The 20,848-nt window shown below is 32.2% G+C and overlaps 1 protein-coding gene across 6 annotated transcripts in view; it reads left to right on the top strand.

Annotated features, from left to right (window-relative positions):
* The window catches only part of LOC134852981 (transient receptor potential cation channel subfamily M member-like 2), a 131,004-nt gene that overhangs the window by 49,071 nt on the left and 61,085 nt on the right, over positions 1 to 20,848 (top strand). For 3 of the 6 annotated variants that reach the window (XM_063868876.1, XM_063868879.1, XM_063868877.1), the window contains exons 1-3: positions 2,397 to 2,584; positions 11,032 to 11,351; positions 12,764 to 12,944. In XM_063868876.1, coding sequence (XP_063724946.1) covers positions 2,521 to 2,584; positions 11,032 to 11,351; positions 12,764 to 12,944 — 565 coding nt within the window. In that variant the 5' untranslated portion in view covers positions 2,397 to 2,520. Of the gene's footprint in view, positions 1 to 635; positions 751 to 2,396; positions 2,585 to 11,031; positions 11,352 to 12,763; positions 12,945 to 14,609; positions 14,659 to 20,848 lie in introns of those variants that run through there. The other 3 variants (XM_063868881.1, XM_063868880.1, XM_063868882.1) reach the window with 3 other exon arrangements.

Below are 20,848 nucleotides of genomic sequence, written 5' to 3' on the forward strand. Positions count from 1 at the left end.
GGGAGTGCTTTGGAGGGGAGGAGATTTATCAACTGCACAGGCAACGTTTTGATAAACTTACGAGAGTTTAAAATAATTTTTTTGAAGACAAACATTTTTTGTGACAATCATTTCAACTTTCGAGGGCGCGCAACCCAACTCAAAATTTTTTTTTCATATTGACGCTCAAGGTGCCTTTACACAGATACGTAATGCTCGATTAGCCTGCCAAAAATGGGTGTCGCTTTAACTCTAGGGAAGATTTTGGGTGGTGAGGGAATCGAAGGCGGTGAGGAGGATGAATGAAGGGGGGGGATTGGGGGGTTGCGTCCTTTCACTTTTTCGGCGACTGGTTCGTCACATTTTTTTTGGTAGCCAGACTGTGACCTGTTAACGTAACTCGCGTAATGCATCCTGTAGTTATGTTAAATAGGGCTGGCATTCCGCTGAATTCCGATTTCCGTTTCAGTTCAGACGGATACAATTATGTCATTATGGAAGTTACCAATTTCCTATTTCTGCACTTGTTCATTTTTTATTCCTTTAGTGGATATTAATGGAAGTCAAAATGATGATCACGATTTTTTGTAAACTTCTAATTCATAGATTTTTTAGCAGACAGAACTTCCTATTTGCATTATGTCGCTATGTTTTTTGCCAGTTCTAAGTTACATGTGACAAAATTCAACTGTTTAATGTCAGTTTATTTTTTGATCAAATTAAAGCAAATCGAATTTGAACTGGTTCACATTTTCTGCTGATTTTAAAACGGTTTGTTGTTCATGTTTCATTCACGAAGTTAATTGATTTCTAGCTGCAATTTTTTGTTCAATTTATTTCACCAAATATCGAGTAAAATTTCCTTTTAACTGCATGCCAGAAGAGGTGTTTGCCGCATTTTTTCCCTGGTTGAATGTTTACTTTTTATCAGGTGTTTCCAACTTGGTCGCAAAGCCATTAATGAGTGAATTTTTGTGCTTTTTTTCTGTCTGACTTCTTTTAACTACACAATAGATAAGTTAAACCTCGTAAAAGACTTTTTTTTTAGCAGAAACCCTCTTTCCGTTTATTAAAATTTATTGACAGGAATATCATCTACAAGGATTTCCAATAATAATCTTCTTTTTTCTGAAATGTCTGCTAAATTTATTTGAGTTTTACATACGCAACATTAAACAATGCGACCATTTAGGCTATTTTGCAGATTTTCCCTTGCAAAATTTGTAAGACATTCTGCTTGATATCTTCTTTAATTTTTTTTATTATAAAATGTTTGATTAGAATTCAGATTTTTAGTGTGTTTGTTTGATGTTTTTGGATCTTAAAAATCTGCAAAACACGCAGACATTCCAATCTGTATAATAAAATGCACAATTTTTCTTTGTTCACACCAACTGAGCGACCATTAAGACCAAAGTTTTCCCGCAATTATGAATAAATTTTCCGTGGAATGACATGGATTTTTTTCCCGAGGCAATTAAATTTCAAATGAGGTCTTATTTTCTTAGACACTTAAGCTTGATATTCACTTCTAAATTCTCCTTTTGGCGAATTGTTTTCCGCTAAATAAATTCTTTTTGATTCTAAAATTCTCAACTGTTTCACATTTACAAATTGAACTCTATAACTATTTTTACTCTAATCTACAAAAAACGATAAAATACAAAAATTCACAAATTTTAATTAGGGACCCCTAAATTTTACAAACCATTAGTTATTATATGGATTATCTTAAAACCCTGAAAATCTGTAGCTTTTCAAGTTAAGATAAAATTGCTGATAGTTCAAATTTTAGATATTTCAGCGGGGATTTTAACTTGTTTGCGTGTTTACAAGCTTCAGGTTGTTATTATTAACTTTCTACTAACTGCGTGATTGCAGGTTAATGCTCGTCGTTTGGTGAATTTTAGGGGCTAAATCAAAGAGTTTTCACTGTTGAGGCGTCTGATATCTTTTCGTATCTTTCGTCTTCAAAGTTCCTAAATTTTATTGGGAGAAAATTTTACATTTGTTGACGTTTTCGTTCAATATATTGATTTATTTGAAGGCACTTTCAAAGTGCAAAACAATTTTCTCGAGGGTTTTGATTATGTCAGATACATTCAGTGCAGCTTCATGTAAATTACCATAATTATAGCACTTTTTAAAACATATTCTGTGACACCGCATTATCTGAAAACACAGGACTGAACATCTGATTGTTTGTTTTGGTTTAGATATTATAACGGCTTCGAATCACTTGGTCGCAACGGTAAATAGACGGTAAGAATTTCAAAACTAATTGCAAAAAGTTTCCCTAATGAGATTCCAACTTGTTTAGAATTCTCTTGGAAACTGACTTCTGAGAGATAATTGTAAAGTCGAAACCGGTCAAAACAAACATGTTTCTTCTGTAACCTAATAGCTAAAAGGGCAAGTTTCGGGTTACTTTCTAAGAAGCCTTAAATTTATTTTTGACATTCTTCAACTATAATGCAAATGAACCTTTGCTCTGACCGAGAGCTACTTGATTTGAGCTAGTTTTTCTGAAATTATTAAAATATGGATTCTCACTCGAGAACACAGATTATGTCGGGTCTAGAAGTTTTAAATTTCACCATCTGCAGTAAGTTTTGCTGACGTCTTGAAAACTTTGAGATTTTTTTCGGCAAAATTACACCATTTCTTAAAAAAACTGAACAAATTTTCAAAATATTCAAAAAACATCCCCTTCTCGCAATGTTAAGTACAAGTGGTATGTTTCCTAAATAAAAAACTTCGAAAAGACCAAACAGCAAGCCTCACATAAATTAGAACGATTTCTAAGACGAATTAAATCTCCTCTCACGTGGTATTAGCACCAAATCTATTGCGCGCTAATGGTCCAAAATTGACCAAATTGGCAACCTTAAAACTTTCATAACTTTTCAAAAAAGATCACAGAAAAAACAAGTTTTGAAATTTTAGCTGGGAACAAAACTTATCTTCTGAAAATTTTTAAAAAACTCCTCCAAAACTTGCTTGAAATACCGGTTGAAGACAAAATTTAGTTGTTCCAAATGTATGGAAACTGTAGAAAACAACAAATACGTCGGAAATATCAGAATGGATGAAAAGACAAGGATAGCCGGTTACTGCGCAAATAGCACAGAACGTTCCGAGCAGTCTTAAAAAATTGCAAAATTATTTTTTCTATTCATTGAAGTTTTTTTTCGGCTTGATATGATGATAGGTTCTGAGCGGAAAAAGTAGAGTTTAGGCATTTTTGTCAGTCATTGTGACAAAAAATATGCCAATTGGAAAAAATTTTTGAAGACAATTAACAGAAAAACAAAAAAAACACTTTTTATTTTTCGTTTTTTCCCAAATTTTTTGAAGTTTTTGATTTCTAGCTGAATTAGATTGGAAAACAAAAACAAAAAAACTAAAACAAACCCGAATAAAAATGTTCTCCCCATTTTCAATCGTCGGAACAATTACTTGATACCCCACGCCATTTGCATATATAAAAAGATATCTCTCAAAAATTTTGACAGAAGGTTTTTGTTCATTTTGTGCATAAAACAATACGAGCCCCAAAAGTTTTGTGGATATGAGCAAAACTTGGTGCAGGTAGAATCCTGAAACCCATAGACAAGCCTTGAAGTTTTTTCCGAACTGTAATTAAAAACGATTTACCCAATTGTTACAAAAGCCACGAGGAAATACTTGGAACATAAAAAGTGACGTCAATTTATTTATGTTGCCGAATCCGCAACCTTTCAATATACAGTCACGGAGTTGCATTTTTTTGGTTTCAACGAGAAAGTGTACGTAGAGTTTCTTCTCGTTTTGTTCGTTTTCTCTGCAACTAATCAAAATACAGAATTCAATTTTTGACGAAAGGTAGATTAAACTATTTGAAAGGCCTTAACTGGACCAAAATTTGAAAAACAGTGTTTTCAAGGCGTAGCTGAGTCGGCATCTCATAACAATTTGTTGCTGTGCAAACAGCCATCAAGCTATAGAAGGAATTTGAGCTTAGGGATTCAACTTTGTTCTTTGGGAAGCTGATAAGCTTGAATTACACATAATGCAGCCAAAAAATGACAAATTTTAGAATTAATAGAGTTACTTGGCCCGGCGTAAGAAATCGTCTAAAATTGTACGAAGATTTTTGTGCTTGTGATCGAATTCAGACAAAAAAATCATTCCAGCATTTATTCCGGAAAAATTACCGCTTCAATCCATGCAGAGGAGTTTCATCATCAGTTGTATTGTGTATAAATTTTGTTCAGTTTTCTAATACAAGCTCCCAAGGGTACGTGTCGTGAAAACAGATTTGAACTTTTCTCGACGCCGGGCCGAGTAACTCTGGTACTCTGATAGTTATGTCATGTTTCTTTTTTTGAGTGCATAATGTGTGAAACAAGTATATCAGATACCTAAAGATCTAAGCTGAGCTCCTAAATTCAAATTCCTTCTGTTGTTTCCATGGTTGTTTCCACAGCAATAACACATCTATACCTAGTTATGATATGCCGGCTCATTTACGCCTTCGAGACAATATTTCCCAAGGTTTCGTCCGGTTAAGCGCTTTGAAATGTTTTAGTCAACCTTTTGTCAAATTTTGAACCCTACATCTTGAATATTTGCAGAGAAAACGAACAAACGTGAAGAATAAGTGCGTTGAAATCAAATAGTTGCGCAACTTTGCAGTTTCTGCATGTGAAAATAAGTTTTGTCAAAAAGGAGGTCAATTGGTTTTCTTAATCTTTTTCAGAACACAATCACAGGAAATGTACTACGCAAAGTTTTTTGCTATTGGAGCAATTAAGAGGAATACATGGATTTAGCGTTTTATCTGTGGATTCCGCCACATCAAGAAGATTTTAAAAAAGTATCTTTGCTTCACAACAAATCGGTTTTCAGCCTGTTGCTGAATCCGCTTCCAAACCGCAAATTTTATAGTTTGAATTTTTAATGTTTTTGATTGTTGTAAAAATATTTTTTCAACAATTTGAATGCTATTCATTGTAACAACACTCTTTAATTATTAATTAAAACCCTTTCGGCAGCGCAAACAATTTCATATAATTGCCTCAGTACACGTCACACACAAACTACACGAGTTCAAAGAAAATTTTTTTTTTCTAGTTTTTCATGAATGTGGTTGGAATTTGGAACTTTCGGTGCACAGCAATCAGCTCGACTCGTCTTTAAATTTAAATAGTTATTTATTTACAAAATCAATTACAGTGGTGACAGTTTTTTTCTACTACTTGCAATTGGCTGACTCTTTTCCTTCAACTTCAACTAATTAAGTGTAATCATAAAAGTTAGTTGGAACTTTCCTTGGCGGCGTAGAGAGCAATAAATGGATAAACTTCACTTCATTCATATCACAAAAAGTCTGTACCACGAATGGAGGATTTTCCCGCTTCATTGAAGCACACAACTGCAGAGAATTTTTCAAGCTGTCTACAAAAATTTTAATGTAATTCTTTTTGAATTTTTGTGCAATAACTTTGAGTAATTCCGCGCATTTCGTTTTCTTCTTATCAAATTTATAGTTTTTCGGTTGTTATTCTTCTTACAGTTGAAGCCAGTATAGCTTTACTGAGAATCTAACTAGTTATTTCAGATATTTATCGAATCAACTCGCTGTTGTGAGAAAAAAAGTCAAATCTATTTGAAAATAACAAGGAAATGCAAGTAGAAAAAACTTCTAAATTCGATCGTTGATATATCTGGAAGCTTGCAGTTATTTAAAAAAAATTATGCTTTGAAAAGCTATAGATTTTATCTATGACAAAAAACTAAGGTTGCACTCAAAACAAGGAAAATTTATACTAACTAGTTTTCGGTAACGATATCCAAAAATAGTTTTCGGTTTATTTAGTTTTCCGGTGCTTCGATTTTGATAAAAACTAAAAAGAGTGACTCGTACACGGAGTATCACATTCCTAAGAATAAATAACTCCTCTTTTATCTTTTTTCATATTCAAACAAAAATTGTGAGTTGACTGACATTTTAGAAAAAAAATTATATTGACAAAAATGATTTTTTTTATGGTAAAGCTTTAAATTACTGTTTAAACTGATATCTTAATTTTATATTAAAAAAGTAGCTTTCTTCTTTTTCCTCGTCTGCAATATGACAAGTGGTAAGTTGAAATTCATTTGTAAATATTGTAAGGCAAGCCAAGTAAAAGATTGATCATACATCAAAAATTTAGGTGGAAGGTACAAAATAGGATTGGACTCATTGGCATTATCATCACGAAAAAACTATATTTGGTTGAAAATTGGTAATAAAAGTTTTGAGCAACGTTTTGCCACTTGTTTTAAATTAACTTGTCAACTTTGTAAAAATGTTTACTAACCATGCCAACGGTTTTACTGTATATGAGAGCATCATTAGACCTACAGATCCGTTCAAAACGTTTTTTCAGTTTTTTGAATTATCAATTTATCGAGTTCAAATGAAAATTTTTTGCTACTATCTCTAATTACCAACACTATTCGAAACTTCAGTTTTACTGTCAATGTAAAAATGTCTTTTTGCAAAAAAAAAAATAGATTTTCGGCAAATTCTTCCTTCTTTAGTTGTGATTAACTTGTCTATGAGTTACACGTGTATTCAGGGGTGAATCTAGGATTTTCAAGAAAAAGGCGGGGCAAATTTTCAACAAAAAATAATTGTCGACCTTTTTTTAGGTCAACAAAAAATAATTGTCGACCTTTTTTTAGGTCAATAAAACTAATTTTGCACTAAAAATACTTTGTTTCGGACAAAAACGGGCCAAAATAGGCGTTCTCATGCGTTTTTGGACACTTTTGACCAAAAATTGTGTTTCTGGCGCGCACTCCCCCTCTCAAAATTTTTGTATAATGGCTTCAAAGACGCCTTCAGAAAAATTTTAGGGCCAGCCAGCCAAAAATGGAGGTCGTAAATTACTATTAAAGGGGAACCCTTAGGGTCGGCGGGGGGCCAATCCCTAAGGATGGCGCCCATTTCCTTTTTGCGTCGAATATGACTTTTGTCTAACTTATTACACACGCCAGGTGAAAAATCAGAACTTTCAATGCAAAATTTTGATACGAGCAGCATGCCCCAATTTACCTGCAAACTAGTTAAATGGTCTGAGTGTAAAGTTTTACTATACCCCAGTGTATTAAAATTTTAGTATAGCGGATTTTAAATCACTGCTTTTAAATTCAAGTCATGACTTAAAATTCTTTGATTTTAACAACTTCGCAACTGAAAAAAGGTCTCCCTGTTTAAAGCAATTTTTTATTGTAAACTAAAAAGACTTTCAGGTGACGATCTCACCACAAAAAAAATCGACACCGACAGTATAAAGTTATTACTTTTTTAGGTTTTCTCTTTGAGTGAATTACAAAAGTTTCCCTAGGTGTAATGCGTTATAAAGAGTTCCCTTTTGACCTCCCAATGCAATTTTTTGGGTAAGTTTAGTCAAGTTATGTCTGCCAAGATGTTTACCAGATACACATAGCATAATGGTAAGGTATTCACTTTGAGATAGTCAGATCGAGTGTTAGATCTCCTGCCATGGCAATGATAGTGATAGTGTTTGAGGAAGAGCTATCAGTTGACTTCTAGTCTAATTTCCGTGGTTAAGCAATTTCAGCTGCAGTATGGCGACCACGTGAAAATTCTAGACGCAAAGGCTGGTCCCAGTCGTAAAAGAACATCCTTGCTAAACAGAATAACTTAAGCTGAGGTTTAGGGAAACAATACATAATATTCTTACATAGCTTGCTAGGACCTATTGGCTGATCCTCTGCAAATCGCAGGAATCACAAATTTTTTTTAATTTCTGTCTGTTGTCTTAGACGTGTTGCTTTGCTTTAGATGTGTCTTCAATCGGACAAGTTTTTTTTAGAATATGATTTTTTACATTTTCACCTCATTTTCACACGTAATCATCTACTGGAAGTTTTTTTGATTAAATGCTTCAATCTTCAGCCTCTCAAAAAAATTGTTACGTCTGATCTGTAATTTGAGGTTAGTCTCTCTTTTTGTTCCAAGCAAATTCAGGTATTGTCGAGCCCTCTTAAAAATTTAAACTGGTCATTTTGAGGCCCTGCTATTCATCATAATTGAAACTGCGAAAAACTAATACTAATTTTTAGGCCTACTATTGTCTATAGTCAGATACCGATCAATTATTCAAGGCTATTCCACAAAGACTTAATACATTGAAGCATGAAAAGAAAACATGTACAAACAATGTTTTTTATTAAACAGCACGGGTAGATATTTCGAACTCTTCACTTTCTCAAATAAATTTTTGAAAAAGTCAAAAAACCGAAGTTAACCAGAAACTTTTTCTGTTTTCAGAAAATTCTTCTCTATTCTACTTGCACATAAATTCTCTCCTTTTTTAGCTTCGTTTCTTTTTTTAGAGTTTCTCGCAGAATCTTTTGATTAAATTGAGCTTCTTCTGTTTAGTTGTTAAATTCCAGTAATTTATCAAAGAAGTAATCTAGTTATTGCCCTTCAGATCTTTTCTTATCCTTTGGGCAATTTTGACTTAGTCGGATCAAATAGCCCCAATTTGCCTGAAAACTAGTCAATTGGTCTGAGCCTAATGGTTTATCATACCCAGTGGGTTAAAAATTACAGTCTGGCTGATTTCGAATCACTGGTTTCAATTTAATTCCACGGCGTGAAATCCTTTTGACTTTATCAGCTTCCAATTGAAAAAACGACAATTAGATTAGGCCTTGCATAATGACCCAGCCAATAAAAACAAAACAGCTGCCGCTATAACAGTTATTTCTTGATAGTTTTTATGTAACCCATCAATAGGTAAGTTGAGCAAATTTATTGAACTTTTAGTTTGAGAAATTGAGAAAACAAAATTCAGTCGAAAACTCTATTTTCAGCCAACAGTTGAAATTTCTAAATTTCACTTTATGTCAAAACTGCCACATTTTGTTGAAGCTAGCCTGGGTGGAGATGGCGCACATGAAGTGTTCAATTTTAAACAACTTTGATTGGTTTCAACAGTTAATTTTTAGAGCGAACTACGTTCCAACCACGTAAAGTTGATGAAGCCGATGAAAAATGTTTCAGAAAAAAGCCCCCTTGAGAAAAATCTAATTCCACCCTGATTACACAGGAAAAGGCGGTTCAATCATTAACCTTTTGCTGAGTGAAAGTGATCAACAGTGATAAAAGCTCTCAGCCAAACTTAGCTTTTTTATCATTCAAACTCTTTCTCTTTTTTGCTACAAAATTATTTTTGTAGAAACGCAATACTTCAATAAGCAAACTTTTCTGGTTTGGTGTTTGACGCTTCAAATGCATAGGGACTACAGTTTTTCGAAAATTAAAGCTAGTCATATATAACTTTAATTTTTTTCCGGGTTTTCGATTTATTTCTTTGAAACTCTAGGAAATCAAAAATTCAAAAATTGATGTTTTTTGTTAATTCTTCTACTGTAACTAAAATACTATGTTTGAACCAACCACATCTGACATGACAGCAATTTTTGTTCAGCGGTGTGCCATGATAAGTTAATTTGCTAAAATTTGTCATAGATAGCTTGCTGAAAGCTTGGAATTGGATTAGTGGTAACTCAGCGATTTTTCATCGCCAAAGCTGAAAGAAATCAGCAAAAAACCTTGCACAGCTTTTTTTGTTTATCGAAGGAACATAGTTTTTTGTAACGGTTTCTTAGTACGCGCTACTGTTTTTTGAAGTTCTGCATCAGTTGAATGATAATTTTAAAGCGCATATGGTGAGAAAACTTCCAACAGTGCATTCAATCACTGATCAGAGTTATAGATTTATTTCGTTTGTGATAAGTCCAAAAAAGTTTTGCTGATTTAGATACAGATGCATCAACAATACAGATACATCAACGCAAGTTTTCAATTTTTGAACAACGTCTATCAAGCTTGACAAAAAAATTTAACCTTATCTAAAACTAATTAGTTTTATAGATCAAAATGGGTTTTTGAATTATATATTTTCCTAAAATTGAGTTTTATTTTTTGATGTTTATGCAGTACATAATTATGTTTAGATTAACTAGCGGTAGAAAAAATTTTCCGGATAAATTCGCAAACAGTTTTTTTGGAACTAAATTTCTTGTTTAACTGTGATGAAAAGTTATCAAAAACTTGTAAGAGACCTATCATTTTTTTGATTTTCGCGCCCTACTTATGCTTTTCCAATGTTTATCTCATGCTTGGGGAAACATATTTTGGTAGTCGCCTATTGGATATTTTGCTGAGCACCTTCTTTTAGCTAGCAGAAGATATCAATACAAAAGTATCAGAATAGCAAAAATTGTGTCAAAAATCATTGGTTTTTCAGATCTAAAATAATCAAGAAAAACTAAATTTCAGATCTTAAAATAGATCTGAAATAAGCTTTTTTTTCAGAGCTGAAATAACCAAGAAAAATTAAATTTTAGATCTGAATTTAGATCTGAAATAACCCATTCTTAAATATCCAAGCATTATTTTAACATTTCACTGCCCATTTCAGATCTGAAATTTAGATCTGAAGAAGATTATTTCAGATATGAATTAGACAACTTACTAGATACGGGTTATATCAAGTAGTTGATGAGCAACAAAGTTGCAGAAATTTTTATTCTTTTAAAAACTAATCATTGAACAGTTAATAAAACTAGACATCTAATACCACGATTTAACGACTTGTATATTAATAGATTACTTGAACACAATGGAATTTAAGGGCTAAAAATTACACTCATACAAAAATTTCATCCCAACTCAGAAGTTGAAATAAAAAACTTAAGACACGAACCAAGTTTTGGACCAAATTCTGAAGTTCCATAAACCACATTGGGGGCTGCTCCAAGTTTTTTGTTGTGTAGGACGGTGGTTTTTACACAGAGTCCATTTCTGTGTAAACCATCCCCTTGTTCAAGCAACGTTACTATCCGAATAAGCAAACTAAATGAAAGTTAATGTTGAATGACTATTTTTAAAAAAAGCTATGATGTTCCGGTGTTGTTTTTCTGATGAACTTAAGTGCGTTACTTTTTTTTATTTTCCTATTTTAAAATTTTAATTTTTTTTTCCAGAAATGAGAAAGCGTGATTTTGATCAATACAGAGTCGAACGTCTGCTGTTTCTAATCCAGCGCGAACAAGAAAAACTCAATTTCTTCTACGAGAGGAAATACTGTCGATTAGAATGCGGACGATTTTTCCCTCCAATTCGGTGTTCGGTTATTGAGAACCCCGTCAGCGGCGAGAGTGTTGAAAGAGCAGGAGAAGATGAAGCTAGTCAAAGTGTCCGATATTCGAGAGTGTTCGGAACTTTCAACCATGATGACTTCCGAGCAGTTGATGAGAGTGAATTGTGTTCGGGGTGTGGATACGCTTATGTAGATCATTACAAGGTAAATTTTACGATAATAGTTAAAAGATGTTTAAAATATTCACTAATTTTTTTCAAAACAATTTTTAAGCTTTTAGAAAGTTTTGGGATCAAGTGAACAATCTCCCCCTAAATCAATTTAGAGGGGAGATTGTTCAACACTTGGTTAAACGTAATACTTTTCAGCCAATCTAATTTGAGCATAGCACATGAAGGCCTTACGGCTTAAATTTACCAGTTAATTTCAAGGGGGAGATTGTTCACATGTGCCTACGCATAGGTTTTGATGCCCAAGTTAGCGCTGATTGAACTTTGCAAAACTAGTTTTTTTAAATAAAACCATATTTTTTTTAGCCTGAAGGACCAATTTTCATATAAAGAAAGTTAGTCGACTTTCGAATTTTCCTGCTCGAAATTAGACAAAACTTGAGTATCTTTCTCGACACTGGGATAACTTTTTTTTCAGAAAAAATATTTGAAAGTTTTATCCAAAAACCGCCTTTTTTGTCTGCGGAGTCCCTTAACCGTTTAAGAAGAGGCCAGATAAGCCTCCGCTATTTGTTGCGGTTCGAATTTCCGGAGTTCCGTGATAAAATGCATGAGTTTTTTTGCCGGAGTTCAATACACTTAAGTTATATGCTATAGTGAAATCAAATCCACAAATATGACCTGGAATCCAATAAAAACCCATCTATTTCAAGTGCCTTTATATGGCCAGCAAATTATACTTCTTTTTGGCTCGAAACTGTGATATCAGGTTTTAACACAGGTAATGCACAGGTAATTTCGCTGTCTTGTAATGCACAAAAAAGGGCAAAGATTGTTTTCTTTTTCCATTAATCCAAGTAGGTTTTTTGCCCGGGTTTTATATTTACTTTTCTATATTTTTTGTGTTACATCAGATTTTATTGAATATTGATTTTTTTCCGAAACATTTCTTCTGGAAAAAGAAATTTTGTATTGGTCTGATTAGCGACACAAGTTATTTTTTTTACTGTTTGCAAAGGTTTACAGTTTAGGTGATTCATAACAGCTTTTTTTTGCTCCAAGAGCGCATTTTGCTTCTTTTTTCATAGTTTGCAAAAATTATTTTTTTTTCGTTGAAAAAAAATCCTAATTTTTCTCTAAAAAGTGACGCATTTGCAGTAACCAATCCAGTAACAATATTTGAAAAATTCAGACCTGGACAGGATTTTACCTGATGTTTATATCTATATAAATTTATCCTTTTTTTTCAATTGTATTATAACATAGATATTTGTCTTTTTTTAAATTGTAAAATAAGAATTTCACTCATTAGTAATTCAGAACTTTACCGCACAATTTTTGCTTCGCGATTTTAAAAAAAAAATGTTATAAACGCTATTTTGAATATATTCGAAAACCACCACCGAGAAAGCCCTGGATCCACTCCTGATTTTGCTTCTTGCTTAGGTGTCTCAGCCGCCCCGTTGGACAATTGAGGACAGCAAGTGGAGAAGAGAACATCACCTGTTGCACATAAAGTACAGCGAGAGGTCATTCGGGGTCACTGTGAGTGATGAAGTGCTGGGGCTGGAGAAGAGTGCCCAGATTGCAGTGCTCTCATCCGACACTCATCCCGCTATTGTGATGGGTGAGTTATGGTTTTTAATTACTGGCTAATAACTATTTGTTTAATTTTTAGGTTTAGGTTTATCATTAAGATCATCTCGCTATTGTGATGGGTGAGTTATGGGTTTTTAATTACTAGCTAATAACTAATTGGTTAATTTTTAGTAGTTAAGCTTTGTCATTAAGATCATCCTGCTATTGTGATGGGTGAGTTATGACTATTATATTATTATTTAATATTTAGTTGGTTAATTTTCGGCATAATTTATGTCAATCATTAACATAAAAATTATGCTGCCGTTGTGATGTGCGAGGTATGAGCATTTAATTGTAGTTTGATAACTAATTGGTTATTTTATAGTTGCTAAGATTTGTCATTGAGATCATCCCGCTATTGTGATGGGTGAGTTATGACTAATTAAATATTATTTGATACCTCATTTTTTTTGTAGTAGCAGTTTAGATATTTTATTAAGATCATCCCGCTTTTGTGATAGATGAGTAATGCCTATTTAAATCTTATTTGATAGTACCTGATTTTTTTTGTAGTAGTAGTTTAGATTTATTATTAAGATCAATCCGCTATTGTGATGCGTGAGTTATGACTATTTAATTATTATTTAATATTTATTTGGTTATTTTATAGTTGCTTAGATTTGTCATTGAGATCATCCCGCTATTGTGATGGGTGAGTTATATGACTATTTAATTATTTGATAAAAATTGTTTATTTCAAAGTTGCTTAGATTTGTCATTGAGATCATCCCGCTATTGTGATGGGTGAGTTATATGACTATTTAATTATTTGATAAAAATTGTTTATTTCAAAGTTGCTTAGATTTGTCATTGAGATCATCCCGCTATTGTGATGGGTGAGTTATGACTAATTAAATATTGTTTGTTACCTCATTTTTTGTAGTAGCAGTTTAGATATTTTTATTAAGATCATCCCGCTTTTGTGATGGATGAGTAATGCCTATTTAAATCTTATTTGATAGTACCTGATTTTTTTTGTAGTAGTAGTTTAGATTTATTATTAAGATCAATCCGCTATTGTGATGGGTGAGTTATGACTATTTAATTATTACTTAATATTTAATTGGTTAAGTTTTAGAATAATTTAAGTTAATCATTAACATAAAAACCATGCTGCCGTTGGGATGTGTGAGTTACGAGTATTTAATAATTATTTGATAAAAATTGTTTATTTTAAAGTTGCTTAGATTTGTCATTGAGATCGTCCCGTTATTGTGATGGGCGAGTTATAAGATTAGTTAATTATTATTTGATATTTCTTTGATTACCTTTAGTTGTTTAGATTCATCATTAAGATCATCCCGTTTTTGTGATGGTTGAGTAATGCCTTTTTAAATCTTATTTGATAGTACCTTTTTTGTTGTTGTAGTATTTGGTTAGATTTATTATTAAGATCAATCCGCTATTGTGATGTGTGAGTTATATGACTATTTAATTATTATTTGATAAGTAGTTGGTTATTTTATAGTTGCTTAGATTTATTATTAAGACCATCCTACTATTGTGATGGGTGAGTTATTGGACTATTTAATTGTTATTTTATAGGTAATTGAAAATTTTATAGTTGTTTAGATTTGCCATTGAAATCATCCCGCTATTTTGATGGGTGAGTTATGACTATTTAATTATTATTTGATTAATAGGTGGTTATTTTATAGTTGCTTAGATTTATTATTAAGATCATCCCGCTATTGTGATGGGTGAGTTATTGGAGTTATTGTGAGTTAGTCTGGAATTATTGTGGCCAGGGCTACTACTTCATATTCTGAGTTTTGATCAAAAAGAAAAAATTGAGCAAAAATGAGCTTAGCGGGAGCTTTCTTGTAATATTCACAATTATTTTTTGCTACTCATCCTCGAGAGTCCGTGAGATCAAATGATATGCTTCACACTTAACTTGCTGGTCAGTAAAAAGGAGCTTAGACATCCAACAAAAGTGAAAAAATGCAGTCACTGTGCTTCGCCAAGTTTTGCTAAGCTTTGCTAAGTTTTGCCACGTCATGGCTAAAAAGAGGGCTGGTTATATGAGCTCTTGTCAAACTAAATAATTAACCATAGAGTTTTGCATCTGCTCTGGTTGACTAGAAAATATATTTTTCTAATTAAAATGTCTCATTCTCGAAAGTCTTCTTACTAAATATTATAAGCACTAAAAATATAAAATATTTTTGTATTATTATACGGTTTTGAGTTTCAATGAGCGCAGGGAGGGTACTTTTACAGGCCTAGATAATTTTTTTCGTTTTTTTTTCGTTTTTCACCAATTGTGTTTTTGCGGTTTTAACGTTGATATGGCCCTTTATCGTTTTCCACACCTGCAAATTTTCGCCGGAAAATTGTCGTTCAAACTTTCTTTTTGTAACACAAATTGGCATCTGGACTTATTAGGTCACGACAAACATGTTTTGTTTTGATATCTAACCTTGTAAAATCCATCATTGCACCATGAAAATGTGATTGTGTAAGAAGAAGGAAAAGGAGAAAGAGTCCTAATTTTTTTAGTTTCAATTCAGTTTTTTCTTGATATTAGGCAAAATACGCTCTCCAAGTAAAAAAGCCAAAGTTGAGTAAAAAAAAATCTGCATTGCTTCTGGGCTTGAAAGTGTATTTATTAAACTTTTTCTAATTTTCCAGCGGAACAAAAAATTTCCTCTGATGCTTTTTTCTCCAATTCGTCTAATTTTCTAAGGCAGTTTCTTGTCATAAATAAACCTTGAATATTAAAAAGCTAAAACTGGATTCATGAATTGTTTTAAAGTTTGGAAACAAAATGGCCATTGTTGGTTTGGTTGGATTTGTTATTGGACTTCAAGATATGTCCGACTGTTTCTCTAAAGATTGAAAGGGCTGGTTGCCGCTTTTCGAGCCAGCGCAACGTAATTTTTTCTACAATTTCCAAGTCAAACTCTGAAATGTTAATCATCACTTATCAAGAAGCATCCCTGATAAAAAATTTTTTTGATCTGTGATTTTTTGATTAGCACAGATTTTTGTATAGCTAAACATGAAATATCACAGATTTCTCTGAGTAAGGATTAAGCAGAAAATCGAAGGTTCAATTTTAGAATTTTCAACCTAACTCTTAACTTGCACACTATTTGCAAGCAAAAACTCAATTAAAAAACCTAATTTATAAGCCTTGCCATACTGATAAAAAAACTGCCCAACGTTAATCCAATTTTAATGTACTTCATTACTAATTCTTCGCTAATTATTTCACTTATTAACGATTATTTTTCACACACGTGACATCGATCAGTATACTTTAGATCAATTCAGTGATTTTGATTTCTGTATCAAAACTTAGCAATAATCAATCGCCAACTAATTGCTAAAAAATTTATGATTTATTCCAGCGCCAATTCATTGTTAATTTAGAGTTAAAGTTTTTTTTACAGCGGCGGTTGATGTTTTCACACGTTCTCGGGTTGACCAAAACGTTTAATTAAGCAATTTATTGTCAATGAAAATTTTGAAAATTGATGAATATAGTGAGTACTTTTACATAGGTCTTGGTAATTTTTATTGTTTTTTTTTCAGGAAACGTTTTTTAAAAAAGTTCACGCCAAGTTTTGATTTTTCGAGGCCTGAATTTTGATTGCTTTTTACGTTGACTTTTTTTTGTTCAAAGGAAGGCAAACAGCAAAACTGAAATTGTTGCGAAAATCATGATTGACTTCTAAATTCGAAAATGGAATTAATTTTATATCCAGCAAAATAAAAACTTTACCTGTCGATCCAGTGTTTTCAAATTAAGTTTGTTTTCAAAAAAAGGGGTTAAAAATATATTCTGTGTTAAGTTCAAAGAGCTTCAAACGCTATTTTTTCAAATTCGCAATTTGAATTTTTCCCAAAAAACAAGTCAGTTTTTTCTGTTTCCTATCTCTCATTACTCTTTCCCAGCTGTTAGTTGACTATGTTTTTCCTATTTTTCCAAAGGCGCAAAAATTCATTTGAAATTGCTACGATAAAATAATTTCATACATAAAACTTGTATGACTAGCCTTTTTCCGTGATTTAAAACTCAACTTTTTTCGAGTTTCACCAAATTTTTTTTGTATTTTGCCCAAAAACACACGATCCGAAAAATTTCTGTCATAATAAAGCGCAATGGTTGATGGGAAGAAACCTCACTATTACAATTGCTATGCAGATTTGTTTATGAGATAGTGTTTCAAAAATTACTCAGAATAATCAGTAACAACTGTTAGCTTCTGTAATTGTTTTGCTATAAATTATTCTAGTCGGGCTTTGTGAACGGACTTTGTGACAAAAAAAATATATCTTTTTTTAAAAGCGTTAAAAATTTCAGAACTGATTTTGCAAAAAAAAATCATATTTATTTTTGTTTCAGGTTTATGAAAAAATTCAGCCGGGACTACGTTACAAACAAAACCATAAACTTTTGCATGCTTTTTTTTGAAAAATAATTTAAAAAAATTTTGAGCATGAAAGGGATAATGCAACTAAAATAGAAAATTTTACATACTGACACTCAGAATTTCTACTTAAAAAATTTTCCTTTGTAAATTGCTTATCATACGGTATTATCAAATGAAAATTATATATCTTACATAGAATTTTATTTTGAATCATAATCGTTTTCGTGTACGGGTGTCAACAAGGGTTTTCAATGCTGCTCTTCAACAATATATCAACCCGGGTACAATCTGGCAAATTTGAAAAAATTTCGAACTCGTAGAAAACTGAAAATTTGTCTTTAAACGCAATTTTTCTAATTCTCAATTTTGAAACGTATTTACAATTTTTAAAATTTACAGCAAACAAAATTAAAAAATGAGTTTTCAATAAAGTTAACAGACAATAAAGTTTAGTGAGTTACAGAATATTTAAAAACGCATAAAAGAAACTGAGGTTATAAAACAGGGCCAAGTAAAGAATCACAAACAAAACTGACAGAGCCATGTTGTAATAAATGTCTGAGCTGATATGAAGTGAATAGACGTAGCAGAGAAGGAATAAAGCGGTTGCTAGGAGGAAAGGGGTTCCCAAATTGGGAATATGAGCTCGTTTTTCTTCCATCATCTCCATGCGAAGAGACCTGAAAAAAAAATGATAATTTTAAAAAACTGTCGCGACTACTCTCAAAGATTCGTTGGAGAGGGAGCTATGGATTTGGGACTGTATGAAGAACGTTTTCTATTTAAAACGCAAATAGACGAAATTTGCTGCAGGGCTGAGCGCCGAGCTTTAGTAAAAGTCAATGAACGCAAACTCGACCATCAGAATCTATTCTAATTTCGAAAGCGGATTTTAATTTTCAGATTTCCCAGCGGAATTTTTTTGACTTTTTCTTTTATTTTTTTTAAAATTTTTTGAACTTTTCTGGGACTACTCTCTCTTACTGCCCCCCCCTACCCCTCGAAACGCTACTGTCAATGTCAGTAGTCGACTTCATCAGAAGAAATCTACAGTCTTTGAATTTTTTTTCAAAGTCACATTGATTATCCCTGTGGGCGTTTGTCTTGGTGATAGTTTTCACCCTCATAATCGGGAATAGGTTAATTTTCTCACAAATTTAATGTAGACAGATTTTCCCGCAAAACCATAGACATTTTCTCAAAAATAATATTTCTAGCTGAAAATTTTTTCAAAATAAAATTTCTCAAAAGGTCAAAATGTTTAGAAAGATATTTTGCTTAATTGATCAGCATACGAATCAAAACATTGTTTCTTTTTCTTCAAAAACCAGATTTTTATTTTTTTTCAGTTTTCATAAAATGATATTTTAAGAAAATTCTTTTCGAATTTAAAAACGAACTTCAGTTCTCATTAAGTTGGTAAGGCTTGTACGATGTTTCAGCTTCGAAAAAAAAACTGATTGGTTTGTTTTTCTGAAAAAAGACTTTTCGAAAAATTGTTTTGTTTCTTACCTTTCGTGAGCATTGCACTCAACTGGCGGGTTTTCAACCGCAGTTTTTGGAGGCGGCCAGTGTTTGAATCTCTTGGCCGGAGGAAACTTCCTCCCACTCATTTTAACTTACCGAACTCCACACTTCTTACGTAATAGGCAACGCAACAAAATATAATTGATGAGACTTCTATAGAATCGTTTTTTTGACGTTAACCAAAAAACATCTGCCAATATTTGTTTGTTTAAGAGAAAAAGAACAAAAGCAGAGCAAAACGTATTTGTGGTACAATTTACTTGTTCACGTGCTTTTTTGGTGAATATTCCTTCACTATGGGTCGAAGTCTTTTTTAAAAGCCTCTCAAAACTGTTGTTTTTTTTGCTTTCCGTCTGTACAAAATCAGGTAGTTTAATACTATGAAATATAATAGTCATCAGATTATTTTTTATTTTAATGGCTCGTTTTTGAGTGCCTCGTAAAATACAATCCAGTGCTTCCGTGGCGTAGTAAGAGACGTTTTTTTCACAACAAACAAACTACCCGGGTTGACCTCCAAAAACCGAAAATGCTTATCATACAATTCAAATATCAATAGTATGGAAAAATGCTAATCATTAAATTTTCATAGAATTTCAAAAACTTATTGGAAAAAAGATTCGAACTATTTTCTGCGGCTTTTTAAACCAAATAAAACAGTCTGGTGAGGAAAATAACTATGTTTCTTTTTTCTTTTGGAAAAAATGGTTATCATACCGTTTCCATATGTGAAAGTTGTATGGCTAGCATTTTTTTGATGGCGATAACAAAAAGTAATATTGAAATTGCCAGATCTTTCCCGAAATTACCCGAAATTGCCCGAATTGATATTTGTACTAAATCAAGAATTTTCCGAAAAATACTTATGCTTGCAAATTTTAATTTTTGTCTGCATAACGGAGTCCTGGATACAAAAAAAAATGGATTTTTTTCCGTTTCTCTGGATAAATTTTTTCAAACAGGCTAAAATCTCCTATTTTTTTTGTATGGCATGTTAATGTGTGCCTTGTGATCAATGTCTGATAGTTTGAAAAATCAAATTTTAAAAATAATAGTCTTAGAAAAACTTTGCCAGAAACTTAAGTTTGATGGTTTAAGTATACGATTGCGAAAAGAACTCATACACAATTCAGGTCGTTTCCAATGCTTTGTAAAGGCCACACAATCAACCCTTTGGTGACTCTACTTTTGAGAAAACCATGGTGTTAGCCAATTGTGTTCGGTCACGATCACATCCCAAAAATTCTGAGAAAGAAAATTATTTAAAAATAAACTTTTCGTTTCATGAAAAAAAGCTTACCTTAAATTTTCCATGTGTAAAAAAAATTGTATCCATGGAGTTGTACGGAATTGTATGATAAGCATTTTTTCATATATGAAAATTGTATGATAAGCATGTTTTGTCAACCTGTTTATCAGTTTAAGCGGGATCGACTAAATATTTTGAAGTAAAACTTGTGATAGAAGTACATTTTTTGAAAATAAGTTGTCACTAACTGACTCGAATAACTGAAAAACTTCCACATAACTAATTAGCCAGTTTTTCACACTCTGATCTACTTTCGTGAATGGGCTCAACGTTTTTGTTCTGAATTTCAATTATAATGAAGATATTATCTTTGAAGTAAAATATTTCTTAAATTTAGTCCAAAACTGAATCAAAGAAGTGTCTCTTCGAACCTAGAGTTTTTTTTATTATGATTTTGCAAAAAAATCAGGCTAGAATTTTAAAGCTTTGCATTCCTTTAATAACATAAGAGTTTCACTTGTGATTTTTAATTTATGCATTTTGAAACAACTATTTACATTTGCGTATTTTTAAAAGTCGGTGAAAGCGTTTAGGTTGTAATGTTTTTTTAAATTTTTTTTTTCTACAGGAAAAGTCTTAAATGTTGTTCCAGCTAAAAATCAAATTTCTGCGGTTTGACTTTTGATTTTTTTAAGTTCATTTTATTTCCTTATTTACGGATAGCAAACCATC

Source organism: Symsagittifera roscoffensis, chromosome 8 (assembly GCF_963678635.1).
Source record: "Symsagittifera roscoffensis chromosome 8, txSymRosc1.1, whole genome shotgun sequence".
In the NCBI taxonomy this organism is placed as follows: Eukaryota; Metazoa; Xenacoelomorpha; order Acoela; family Convolutidae; genus Symsagittifera; species Symsagittifera roscoffensis.